Here is a 12729-nt window from a genome sequence, read left to right on the forward strand (position 1 = left end):
TTGAATCTTGATATGATGCTACCATTGAAAAGTATATCCCAAGGCACGACCGTGATAACATTAAGACAGTTTTCTTCGTTTGTCAATTAAGTCACTGTGTTTCAGATCACAGGTTTGTAACCCTTTCTTGGATTTATGAAATCAACTTAGTTGCCTGTGTCCTCCACTAGAATGTAAGCTCTGTGACATTTGATCTTCACTGTAGACTGTCAGCACCCCAAATTTTAGCTGCTTGGTATATGATGGATGGATGAAGAAAGTGGTCTTTCAGAGGCTTATTTACAATGGCATTCATTATTTCTAGTTGTGATAGCATAGCCCAGAAATAATTGTTAAAATCTGGGTTACAGTTCTTTGCTGCTTTTATCATTGATTCTTTCAGGTGACCCCTGTTAGCACCTATAAAATAGCGACAGTTGTGGTCATTCACAAGATCACATCTCGTTCATAAGCAGTATGTGGGTTTTCTAAATAAGGGGAAAATACCTTAACTTTTGTAGTCAAGCTACATGGCTTTTCTAGGGCTGGAGTCGGAAATATCTTCTCTCTCTGAATCTTTGGTTGTTGGTAATACCTTGTACATTTGAGAGCTCAGTGATTGTTTTGTTTTTTTTTTTAATAGTGGGAAAAGTACACATGAATTCTTGCAGATTATTGTTTTGTTTTCCTCCTTTCAGAAGGCCCAGGAGTATGGCTATGACCAGTCGATGATGGCCCGCTTCTACAACCTTCTGGAAGAGAACGTGGAGCACAACGTGATTGGCAGGCTGCCTGTCTTACAGCTCACCATTCAGTACAGGATGCACCCAGACATATGTCTCTTCCCTTCTAATTACATTTATAACAGGAACTTGAAAACAAATAGGTGAGCTCTGTTCATTGCATGTTCACCTGTTTTATTTGTAGGTTTGGCTGCTTAGGAAGAATAGCTCTTTTGTTGTGCTTTTAGGTCTTGTTATTAAAAACACAAAGGTTTAATAATTTTAATTACAAAAGTCCTATTGATTGTAGCAAATGCAGATAAATGAAAAGAAAGGGATAAACCCAACCCCTATTGATACTACCCAGAAGTAATCACTGGTAACATTTTGTTATATCTACTTCCAGTCCTTGTACTATGCACATCTTTTTTTTTTTACTTTTTCTCCTTTTTTTGGAGGAAAAAAGCACACCATGCTCTACATAGTATACTGTAGCATGCATTTTTCACTTACTGTATTATGAGTAACTTTCCAATCATGATTGTTATATTTTAATTTACATGGGTCATTCTCCCTAGTACTAGAATAGAAATGAAATTCACCTGCTACCTCTCACTAAAATATGTTATTTACAAGTATTTAATTTTATTTAAAAAGAAGGTCCTTCTTGTCCTCTTAACTTTCCCTTGCTCTCTTCCACAGAAAGAACAAATAGTAATAATAATTCTAAAACATTTTCTCTTGTAATTTGACTTGCATTCTAAATGGTGGCTGCTCTTTTGTAGAATGACAGAGACCATTCGGTGTTCATCTGACTGGCCATTTCAACCCTACCTCGTGTTTGATGTTGAAGATGGTTCAGAAAAGCGGGATAATGAGTAAGTTCTCCTTTTTCTTCAGTCCCCACTGATGGTCCCAGAATTTTTGTATTGTTTCTGTTCATATTTAAATTCAAAATACTTTCCATATAAATCTCTCTGCCTAGTGCCAGTGCACAATCATTTTCTTTTAGCTGGGTTGATAACTTCACCTTTTCAATCATAAATTACTGATGTCTTTATATATTTCAGTCTTGATTTTTTTTTTCTTAACTGGGTAATGGGGGTTATGTTACCTAAAATGCGGTCAGCACTTCAGTAGATCCATGCTGAGATCCCAGCTGTGAGTAAAACAGACGTGGCCCCAGTGCAAGGCTGCTGTGGTCCAACAGGCGAGACAGACATTAACCAGGCCATCACCGTGGTGATTAATGGTTCCAGTTGGGTTAAGTATTGTGACGGATAAGTACAGATACAGTTGAATCAAGGTGTGAGGCAGAGGGTGGACAATACTTCCAGCATGTTGGATTGTGAATCAGGTGGTTTGTGAATGACAGCACAAAAGGAGCAGTGGTTGCTAATTAGCAAGCATCTCAGAGGAGCCGGGGCTTCTTGTGAGAGAATAAAGGAGGAGGAGCCCGGAGGCTGCATTTGTTAGCACAGATAGAAATGCCACCCCTGCATCATGACGTATGAAGAAATAGAAATTCCACCTCTGTGTCAAGAGAGAGCTGCAAAGCAAGTGGTGTCCTCCATGAGAATAAGATATTAGTTAATAGTGGTGGAAGGAGGGGCCCCTCAGTGAAGAAGTCAGAAATACGGAGCAGTTGGCTGGGGGGTTGCTATTCCAGAGGGACTGTGGAAGTTGTAGTGGGGTCTGTTGGAATGGAGCAGGGGATTGAGAGTTTACCGCATAAGTATTATGGAGATGGATGGTCACGGGAAGAGAGTTGGCCTGAGAGGTGACCAAATAAAGCTTTCAGGTATGGAAAAGAAAGCTAGCTAACTGGCTTGTCCGTATAGTAAGTCTTGAAATTAGAATAGTGAATATTTAAGGCTTTAAAGTGAGACAGATAAGGTAGCCTCGGGAATAAAGTTGCGCGTGCAGGGCATCCCCCAGTGTGCACACATGTTGCATTTGGTATGGTGATGAGGGAACGCATTGTAGTTCAGGAGATGAGTTGGGAGTGCAGGATGAGGCCAGCAAGGACAGAGGACGTGATCCTGCTGTAGGGCCCCGTGTTTGTTCATCTCTGGGAGCCGGGTCACATTTAGTCCGTGTGGCTGCCATCCTCTCGGTCATGTGGTGCATGATCTGCATGACCTGTGGTGGGGAATGCAGGAAGGTAGTACATCTGAAGCACTTTTCTCAGTGTGGGGAAGATAGTCAATCCTTAATGTTAGCTATTCATTAGTCATATCTTCATTATTATTATGAATACTTTCGTTCTCACTGTGGCTATCCCTGTTTTAATAAGTGAAGAAACTGGTGCCTTAACATCACGTAACTCGAACCACTTTTCTCTCCTACAACTTTGTGTTTCACTGGGCAGTTATTTTTATATTTATTCATATGTACAATATTAATGGTCATTATAACAGCCTCTTTGAATCACTGCTGACTGAATAAAGATGAAACCTACCTATGTACCCTTTACTGTAGTGGAAAACAAAGTGGAACTTAACTTAGCAATTGGGCTGCTATTAGTTTTGATGTGTTGTATTTTTTTGTTTTCATCTTATTTAGCTCATATGTAAATGTTCAAGAAATAAAACTGGTAATGGAAATAATTAAACTTATGAAAGACAGAAGAAGGGATGTTACTTTCCGAAACATTGGCATAATAACCCATTACAAGGCTCAGAAGACGATGATTCAGAAGGATTTGGACAAAGAGTTTGATAGAAAAGGGTGAGGCATCTCTATTTTTACAGAGATTTTGAGTTTTTCTGTTGAATTAAAAAGAAGAAAGAGGGGATAGAAGGAAAGAAGCAAAGGAAACTTAACTCTAGGGAGTGGTCTTAGACCCTGGTAGTATAGAACAAGGAGACTAGGACCCTGGCTCCATAGACTTGTGCTGGGAGGGAGTGTGGTTACACGTGTCGCCCCTGCAGATGGAGTGCCTCCTGCCAGTTCAAATGTCATCACCGTTACACTTGACAATGGAAGTGACTGAGAAATTCTTCAGGCCTTTACCTTTAGTTGGATGACTTGTTATCTGAATTCTAACTCTACTGAGAATCATGTATTCACATTTTCCCTTACAATAAATTATTTAACCCTTTTAGTGCCTTCATGTATAGGGTGAAGATCATGTTTTTGTCTCCTTTATACCTCAACAGTAAAATAAAAAAATTAAATATTAGAAATCCATTAACTCAAAAGTTTCTGCACCTAGAAGCACACAAAGTACCAAAATTGACTCTAGGAAAAGCCAGAAACTTTGGATAGACCTATTAAATGTAAAAAGAGTGAGTTAGTAATCACTTTCCAACAGAGAAAAACAGAGGATCAGGCTTCACAGGTGAATTCTGTCCAACATTAAGAATTAGCACCTGTCCTATGCAAATGCTTCCAAAAAATAGAAGGGAACACTTTCTAACTCATTTTATGGGGCCATTATTACCCTGATACCAAAGCCATGGAGACATCACCAGAAAAGAAAACTATGGACCAATATCCTTTATGAATATGGATGCAGAAGTTCTCAACAAAATAATGGCAGCTGAACTCAGCAGCATATTAAAAGGATTATTTACCACAGCCAAGTGGAATTTATCTCAGGAATGCAAGGTTGGTTCAACATATGAAAATCAGTCAGTGTGATATACCGTATTAAAGGGGGAAACCCCACATGATGGTGATCATCTGAATAAATGTGGAAAAGACATGTGACTGAATGCAGTAACCTTTCATGATAAAGATACTCAACAAACTAGGAAGAGAAGGGAACTTCCTCAACCTAATAAAGAGCATCTATGAAAAACCCACAGCTAACACATCATACTTGATGCTAAGATTGAAAGCTTTCCCCCTATGATGAGGAAGGATGCCACTCTCTACTCTCTCTACTTGCACTACTTCTGTGCAGCACTGTATTAGAAGTTCTATGCAGAGCAATTAAGCAAGAAAAGGAAATAAATGGCATCCATATTGGAAAAGAAGAAGTAAAAGTGTCTCTTAACAAATGGCATAATCTGGGACTTGCCTGGTGGTCCAGTGGTTAAGGCACCATGCTTCCACCGCAGGGGGCATGGGTTTGATCCCTGGTCAGGGAACTAAGATCCTGCATGCTGTGTGGCCACAAAAAATCCAAAAACAAACAAACAAACAAAAAAACACACGCAAAAAGCTAACAACAATAACAACAAAAAACAAACGGCATACTCTTACATCTAGAAAAACCTAAAAAAATCTATGCAAACTACTGGTCCTTATAAACAAGTTCAGCAGAGTTGTAAGGTACAAGATCAGTATACAAAAATCAGTTGTATTTCTTTACACTCTAGAGAAGTCTGAAAAGGGAAATTTCTTAAAATTCCATTTACACTAGCATCATAAAGAACAAAATACTTCGGAGTAAATGTAACCAAAGAAGTGTGAGCTCATACACAGAAGGACAAAACGTTGTTGAAAGAATTTAAAGTACTAGATAAATGTAAAGACATTTCATGTCCATGGATCGGAAGACTTAATATTGTTAAGATGGCACCATTCCCCAGGTTGATCTACAGATTCATTGTTACCTCTGTCAAAATTCCAGCTACCTTCTTTTACAGAAATGGACAAGCTTATTCTAAAATTCACATGGAAGTGCAAGAGACCCTAAATAGCTTGACAGAGAACAGTGTTGGAGGGCTCACACTTCCCTCTTTCAAAATTTACTACAAAGCTATCAACACTGGTACTGTCATAAGGGTAGACATATATAGACCAATAGAATAGAAGTGAGATTCCAGAAATCAGTCCATACATTCATGGCCAGTTGATACTCAACAAGGGTGCCAAGCCTACTCATTGGGGAAATAATAGTTTTTCAACAAATGGTGCTGGAATAACTGGATATCCACCCGCAAAAGAATGAATTTAGACCCCTGTCTCACACTGTATAGAGTAATTAACTCAAAATGAATGAGTGCTCTGAGTCTAAGAGACAAAACTATAAAACTTACAAGGAAACAAAGGTAAATTTATATGACCTCAGATTAGGCAACAGATTCTTAGATATGATACCCAGGCACCAGTAACCAAAGGAGAAGTAAATTGGCCTTCATAAAAATTAAAAACTTATGTGTTTCAAAGGACACACTATCAAAAGAGTGAAAAGACAACACACAGAGTGGGAGAAAATACTTGCAAAATATTTATCTGACAAGTCATATCCAGCATATATAAAGAACTCATACAACTTAATAAAATGATAATCTAACTTTTTAAGCGGGCAACGGATGTGAAGAGCATTTCTCAAAAGAAGATAAACAGAAATCCAACAGGCACATGAAAAGCTGCTCCACATCATTTGTCATGAGGGAAATGCAGATCAAAACCACAGTGAGGAGATATCATTTCACACCCACCAAGATGACTATCATTACAAAAAAAAAAAAAAAAAAAACAATAACAAGTTTTGGAAGGGATGTGGAGAAATTAGAATACTTACACATTGCTGATGAGAAACTGCAGAAAACAGTTTGGCAGTTCCTCCTAAAGTTGAACATAGAATTACCACGTGACCCAGCAATTCCACTCCTAGGTACATACCTGAAAGAATTGAGAAAGGGTTCACACAAAAGCTTGTACATGAATGTTCGTAGCAGCATTATTCATGATAGTCAAAAAGTGGAAACAACCCAAATGTCCCAAAATGGTACATAGGTAAGAAGTAAATTGTGTATCTGTACAAGCGAATAGTCAGTCGTGGAAGGAATGAAGTACTGTTACCAGTCTACGACACGGATGAACCTTGAAAACATTATGCTAGGTGAAGGAAGCCCAACACAAAAGGTCCCATATTTTATGATTCCATTTATATGAAATTTCCCATGTAGAAAAGTCCATAGAGACAGACAGTAGATTAGTGGTTGCCAGGGCCTGGGGAGGGGGAGATAGAGACTGATGGCTGATAGGCACAGGGCTTCTCTCCTGGGTGATGGACATGCTATGAAATTAGATAGCGGTGATGACTGCACACTGTAGTGAATGGACTCAACACCACCAAATGGTGTGCTTTAAAATGGTGAATTCTGTGTTATGTGAATTCTACTCCAGTTTTAAAAGATAGCACTACAAAAGTAAGAAATACTACTGTATAAATATGTATATTTAATAATTATCTTTTTTCAGCAAATATGTTTCTCTCTTCGTAAATAGGCCAGCAGAAGTAGATACCGTGGATGCCTTCCAGGGTCGTGAGAAAGACTGTATTATTGTTACATGTGTCAGAGCAAATGCCATGCAAGGCTCAATTGGGTGGGTAACTGTCATCATTGATTCTTTGCTTGTTTATGATCCAGAGTTAGATCTTTTTAATCACTGTTAGAGAATACCATCATTTGCTCTATTTTCTTATATAAAAAATTGAGTAATATCATGAAGGTTTCTTTTTTAAGTTGTGAAGTTGATCCACTGTTAGGTCTGCTTCTCTTGGTACCTTGTGTATTAACCCATGTCACAGTGTGAATCTGTTGTTTCACTTGATAAGAGTGAAACAGATTATTGAATCCAGTATATTTTGCAGGGGCATGCTCCTCTCCATGGTATGTGTCATAATTGATCTACTATCATATTTTTAGGATCTTTGAAGGCTTAAAAATCATACCATTAAAATTTCCAATATCTCATCCAAGTCAAAATAGGAAATCGACAGACAGATGCATCACTTTGAAGGAAAGCACTGGGCCTCTTGTTTGTTTGCTGTCCTTAATGGGAATTGCTTCTGTGTCGGATCCTGCACCACGAGCTTAAAGCAGGAGCCCAAGAAAAGCTGTCTGAAATGCCTGTGTCTCACCTACACTGACATGCCGAGTCTTTCTGAAGAAAGAAGTAACTCTTTTTTTTTTCCTTCTATTGCTTAGGTTTCTGGCAAGTTTGCAGAGATTGAATGTCACCATCACACGAGCCAAGTACAGCCTCTTCATCCTGGGACATTTGAGGACCCTGATGGTAGGTACATTCTAGAGGACCGGGGAACTCCAGAGTTTGCTCATGATGACTGATACCGGGTTGAGGTTTTGTTTTTATTTTTCATCAAAGTGGAAATGATTTTGAGGCTACAAACAATAATGAGCCTCTTCCCACTGGTTGTTTTGTCCTCCAGCAGCTTCTTCCTGGGAGCTTTTATAATGCCTAAACCGCTCACCCTTTCTTAGCCCAAGACCCAGGTATCCGTAGTGTACTCTCAAGATGAGCTTTAAAAAAATTGTATCTACATCGTAGAATTGTTAAGAAGACATGTAAACCCATATATGTAAAGTGCTAGAAGATTGGTTAGCACTTAGTAAACACTCAGTAAATGTGGCTATTAGCCTAGCTTAATGCCAGAGAGAGGGGGAATTTGCAGGAAAGTGCTTGGATCTTCATTTCTGTCTTGGCACTTAGAGCAGCACTGCTTGCTGTTTCCCTTGAGGGGTGAGTGGCATCAGAGCTCATCCATGCGTACAGATACTCCTGTAGAAGGAGGGGCAAGTTTACATGTGTAGTCGACAAATAGTAATAGTACAGCTTAATTTGGTGAACCACAGCTAGATAAAGCATGTATTTGCCTGCCTCATTAGGTGTAATAACTCAGTTTCTCTAATTTCTGTATTTAACAGAGTCATTGTTTTATCTCAGGAGAGGTGCCAACTCAGTAGGATTTTCCCCTGTTTTGGTTAGTTCCACCAGAGGGCGCCCAAATACAGTCTTTCTCATTCAGCTCTTACCTAGATTTGTGGTCTTCAACCTTTGTTGTTTGTGTACCCCCTTGAAAGAATGTTTAAAAGCTGTGTATCCTCCGCTTTTAAGTTTATATTGAAAATGTTTCATCGTTAAGTGTTGATAAAGATTTTGTTTCTAATGTATTGTAAATATTTGACATTTTAAAAGAAAGCTATTAAAAATAAATCCATTATGCCACTCTTAAATATATCCAGTGGAATAGAGAGCAGTGCTATTCTTTCTGCTCTTTAAAATTGAATTGCCATTTATACTGTTTAGGATAAAATTCAGTGGGGGTAGTTTATATATTTTCATAATTAAAAGGCTTTCTGTTAATATGACTATTAGGCTTTTCTGCCACAAAAACTTTACATGTAAATTTGAAAATTTAAAGAATTGGTTTTCATAACGATTTGGGGAAACTGTGTGAAGGGTGTGTGGAACCTCTGGACTGTTTTGGTAACTTCCTATGAATGTATAGTTACCTCGAAGAGTTTTTTTAAAAAAATATATTTTTCCTGTGACCATAAGGATCTGAGTATTAACAAATGATATCTTGTCAGTTGAGTAACATATTAACAATTACTCTTTTCACACAGTTGAATTTTGATAATGTTCAAACCCGAAAAGTAAAATGTTTATAGAGTTGTGTCTCTTAGATGCCCTGATTGCAGGAGCCTTCATGGGCACCCCTCTGTTTACCACCCCCTCTATTTGACACCCAGGCGTGTTTACCTCCCCTAGCTGTGTGCCCTGTGGTCAGATTTGGGACAGGTGAGACTTGTGGTTGTGAAGGATGGAGTGGAAGGGCAGAAAAGCCCCAGGAGGACATAGGGAACTGGGGTTTGGAAGCTGAGGTTTGGAAATTGATTCCCAGAAAACGTGCTCACATCCCCCCGAGTAAGTCTCTGTGAGCCCCAGAGTCACCGTCACGCAGATTTGAAGACCACTGACGTCTAGCTGCAGTATAGACGTTATTATCTTCACTCTGGGAAGCCAGTGTGGCAAAAAGAGACCGACAGAACAGAGTAGAAAAACTTCCAGTTTATCATTTGGACTTCGCAATCCAACTTGCGTATTTGTCCTTGGGCTTCCCCCTTCCCTAGCCTCTTTTTTTTTTTTTTTTTGGTTTTTCAGCCAAGTTTCCCTTATGGAGATAGAATCAGTGATTAAGGCACTCGGTTTCCTCTGAGAAATCAAGACTAATAGCCCCTTCTCAGAACTGTTTTTGTGATCTAGGGATTGGATTAAACAGCAAGTTTAGGTGCAGTAGAATTGGCAGAAATAGCAGCAAGGCCATCTGCTTTACATCTGCTTTCCAGCCACAGGGTAGGACTCTCAAGAGCTCTCCTGAGTCAGGGAGATCTGAGCCTGGTGCTTACACGCACCTTCCTGATGCATGCGGTCACCGTACCGTGCACTTGATTTACGTGACTTACTTTAAAAGGCCCTGTGAGGTCTGCATTGCCACCATAGTTTATCAAATCCAAGAAGCCAATAGTTATATAATGTGCGTCATTATTTTATGCTCCACTATTGAACTGTGACACTTTATTTTCACTTAGAATTTTTGTCTTATAGTGACTGAAAGAACTCTTTTAGACTTTAGACAGATTTTTATTGGGTTGGCCAGAAGGTTCATTTGTTTCTTTTCTGTAGCATCTGAATGAACTTTTTGGTAGACCCAGTGTCATATCACTCTTGTTCATACCTAGGAAAAACAGCAAAATAGGTAGACTAAGATACCCCTGAAAGCATCTCACTCTCAGACTAACACTCTGGTCGTCCCCATTCACCATCCCATGTACCCTTGCTGATGCTCGAACCATTCCCTGTGCAGTCAGAGGCATGTCATGAGAGGGCCCCACTGTGGTCCCGGGGTTTTTTCCAACTTCTGATCTCCATTCTCCAAGTTGTAGTGCTGGTACTTTCTTGTCTTATCAGAGGATGTCTGTGGAAAGATTTTTCAGGCAAGAGCCAGGACTCATTCTTTGTAGAAGTGGTTTGTTGACTAAAAGTCAAGCGGTTGTAGTCGCCCAGCCATGAATTCCTCCAGGATTACATACATGGAAACTGCTGTCTGGCCTAGAGGCACCCTAAAGTCAGAAATGGTAAAATGTGAAAATAAAGTGCATTTTATTTATTTTATTTTATTTCAACGCACATTTTAGAGTCATTTAAATAAAATACTATTCATACCTTACAGTGAGGAAACAGGCTCAGAGAGGTCAAGTGATTTGACCAAGGTCACACAGCAGGTCAGTACTATGTATGCAGCTTCACTGCTATACCCTTACCCACCTTCATGAATAGTGCAGGAGCCCCCATGAGGGGAGCTATCCTTTCCTTCTCTTTCCTTCAGTCTCTGTCTTTTTTTCCTCCCTCATACTCTCTCTTTCTTCTGTCTAAAGAGGCCCAAGTTCTGATGGTTGTAAAGAAGCAATTTATTGCTGAGGAAACTCTAAAAGGAAGAGAGGAGAGATGCGTGAGTTGGGTTTTTGTTTTGTTTTTCCGTTTAGATGTGCTTTTCATAATTTAAGCTCTTCTAGAAAAGAGACACAAGTGAGACGACATCTTTGGAATAGTTATCTCAGCAGATTAAGATGGTTTAGCCCTTGGGAGTTTGGGAAGCCTTTGGGAATTTGATGCAAGCTGTGGTCCTCTTTCTAGAACAGTCAGCATGCACTCAAGAGTTAGAGCTTTCTGAAACCAAGCCTTCCTCTTCCAGAATGTTAGCCTTGGCCGGAGACAGGCAAGACTCTAGGGTCAGCAGTGTCAAAGGGAACTTGGTGGGATGACGGAGCCCTTCTGTGTCTGTGTTGTCCAGGATACTAACCCTAGTCACATGTGTCTGCTGAGCACTTGAAATGTGGCTGGTGCAACTGAGGAAATGAATTTTTAATTTTATTTAATTGAAGATTAAAGAGCTACATGAGGCTACTGGCAGTTGGTACAGATTTGCATGACAGCTAATTCACCACGTGGCCTGAGTATCAGTGGTAAAATGATGGAAGTACTTTCTTAGAAGTGGTTCCCAGTGTTCTGTTCTAGCAGCATGGCTTTATAGTTTTGTATTCGACCTTATTTTTCCTTTCAGCCTTGTCTGAAAAGTAATGGATTCTTGAGAATCTGTTCACGAAAGTATACTTACTATTTGTTCAGAAGTGAAAGCTGGAACCTCTGCTTCCCAAGCATATGAGTGTTTCTTTGGGATGTAATTTTCTTCCTTCTCTTTGTTTCAAGGAAAACCAGCATTGGAACCACCTGATTCAGGATGCGCAGAAGCGTGGTGCCATTATTAAGACTTGCAACAAAAACTATAGACACGATGCAATGAAGATTCTGAAACGCAGGCCCGTACTGCAGAGAAGTCTGACTCACCCTCCTGCTATCACCCCAGAGGTGTCCAGACCCCAGGGCAGAGTGCCCAGCAACAAGCTAGACAGTGAATTTGCCAAGATGTCTCTTGCTTCTTCCCTGTACCCCTCACCCTCTGAGTCCAAAGAAGCCACTGTCACTGTTACTGCAAAGGACCCTGAAAGGCCACCCCTTCAGGACTGGCTTCGGGACCCACGACTGCTTAGGAGGATGGGCTTGGGCTGTGAAGCCAAAGGGAAGTGCCTCTGTGAGCTGCAGCCCTCGAGCCCCCGGTATCCTGGAGCAACGCCTCCCTCTGGAGAGCCAGGCTCCCCCGGAAGTCACCAGGATGTGACCAGTATCAGGCAGCAGGCCCCCGCCAAGGGAGCTGCTGTGAACAACCACAGACCTCATATGCAGTGTGATCCTCCAGCTGCTAGTACCAATACTTCCACGAGTGAGAGAAGATGTGCCCAGGAAGGGGAGGCACTCAGCCACAGGAGGGAGACCAGGGCCTTCACCAAGGGGGATCAGGAGAGGCGTGGCTCTCTGAGCCACCACACAAAGAGGAACTCAGGCTGGGACGAGAGGGGACTGGAGGAGGAGGACAGTAGCTTGAAGAAGAGGAAGCTTTTGTAGTGGAGCCAAATGAGACTGTCAGCCACAAGCATTACTGCACATTTCAGATGACCAGCTAGTAGGACTGTCCAGATAAGATTATTTTTTTTTCCTTAAAGGAGTTTGTGTGCTGTTGGAAAACAGAAAATGTATCCTAACACATGGGCCTCTTGGTCATCTTCAGTACATTTTGTCAGTTGCAAAAGCTTTCAGAAGGCATTTGTGTATCAGTAATAATGTCCTTGAAGTCGAAGACTTAAAATGTTGATCTCTTGTTCTTCTGTAGGAAAGGTCAGACTGGAGGATTTTAAGAGGATGC

General features: G+C 40.4%; 1 protein-coding gene across 1 annotated transcript in view; it reads left to right on the forward strand.

Annotated features, from left to right (window-relative positions):
- The window catches only part of LOC308611706 (putative helicase senataxin), a 61738-nt gene extending 49283 nt beyond the window's left edge, over positions 1 to 12455 (forward strand). Inside the window, exons 19-24 of the mRNA XM_081260386.1 lie at positions 678 to 865; positions 1487 to 1579; positions 3267 to 3431; positions 6891 to 6989; positions 7595 to 7682; positions 11679 to 12455. Coding sequence (XP_081116512.1) covers positions 678 to 865; positions 1487 to 1579; positions 3267 to 3431; positions 6891 to 6989; positions 7595 to 7682; positions 11679 to 12431 — 1386 coding nt within the window. The 3' untranslated portion in view covers positions 12432 to 12455. The remainder of the gene's footprint in view (positions 1 to 677; positions 866 to 1486; positions 1580 to 3266; positions 3432 to 6890; positions 6990 to 7594; positions 7683 to 11678) is intronic.
- The last annotated feature ends 274 nt before the right edge of the window (positions 12456 to 12729 follow it).

This window comes from Mesoplodon bidens, assembly GCF_964165515.1.
Source record: "Mesoplodon bidens genome assembly, contig: HAP1_SCAFFOLD_164, whole genome shotgun sequence".
In the NCBI taxonomy this organism is placed as follows: Eukaryota; Metazoa; Chordata; class Mammalia; order Artiodactyla; family Ziphiidae; genus Mesoplodon; species Mesoplodon bidens.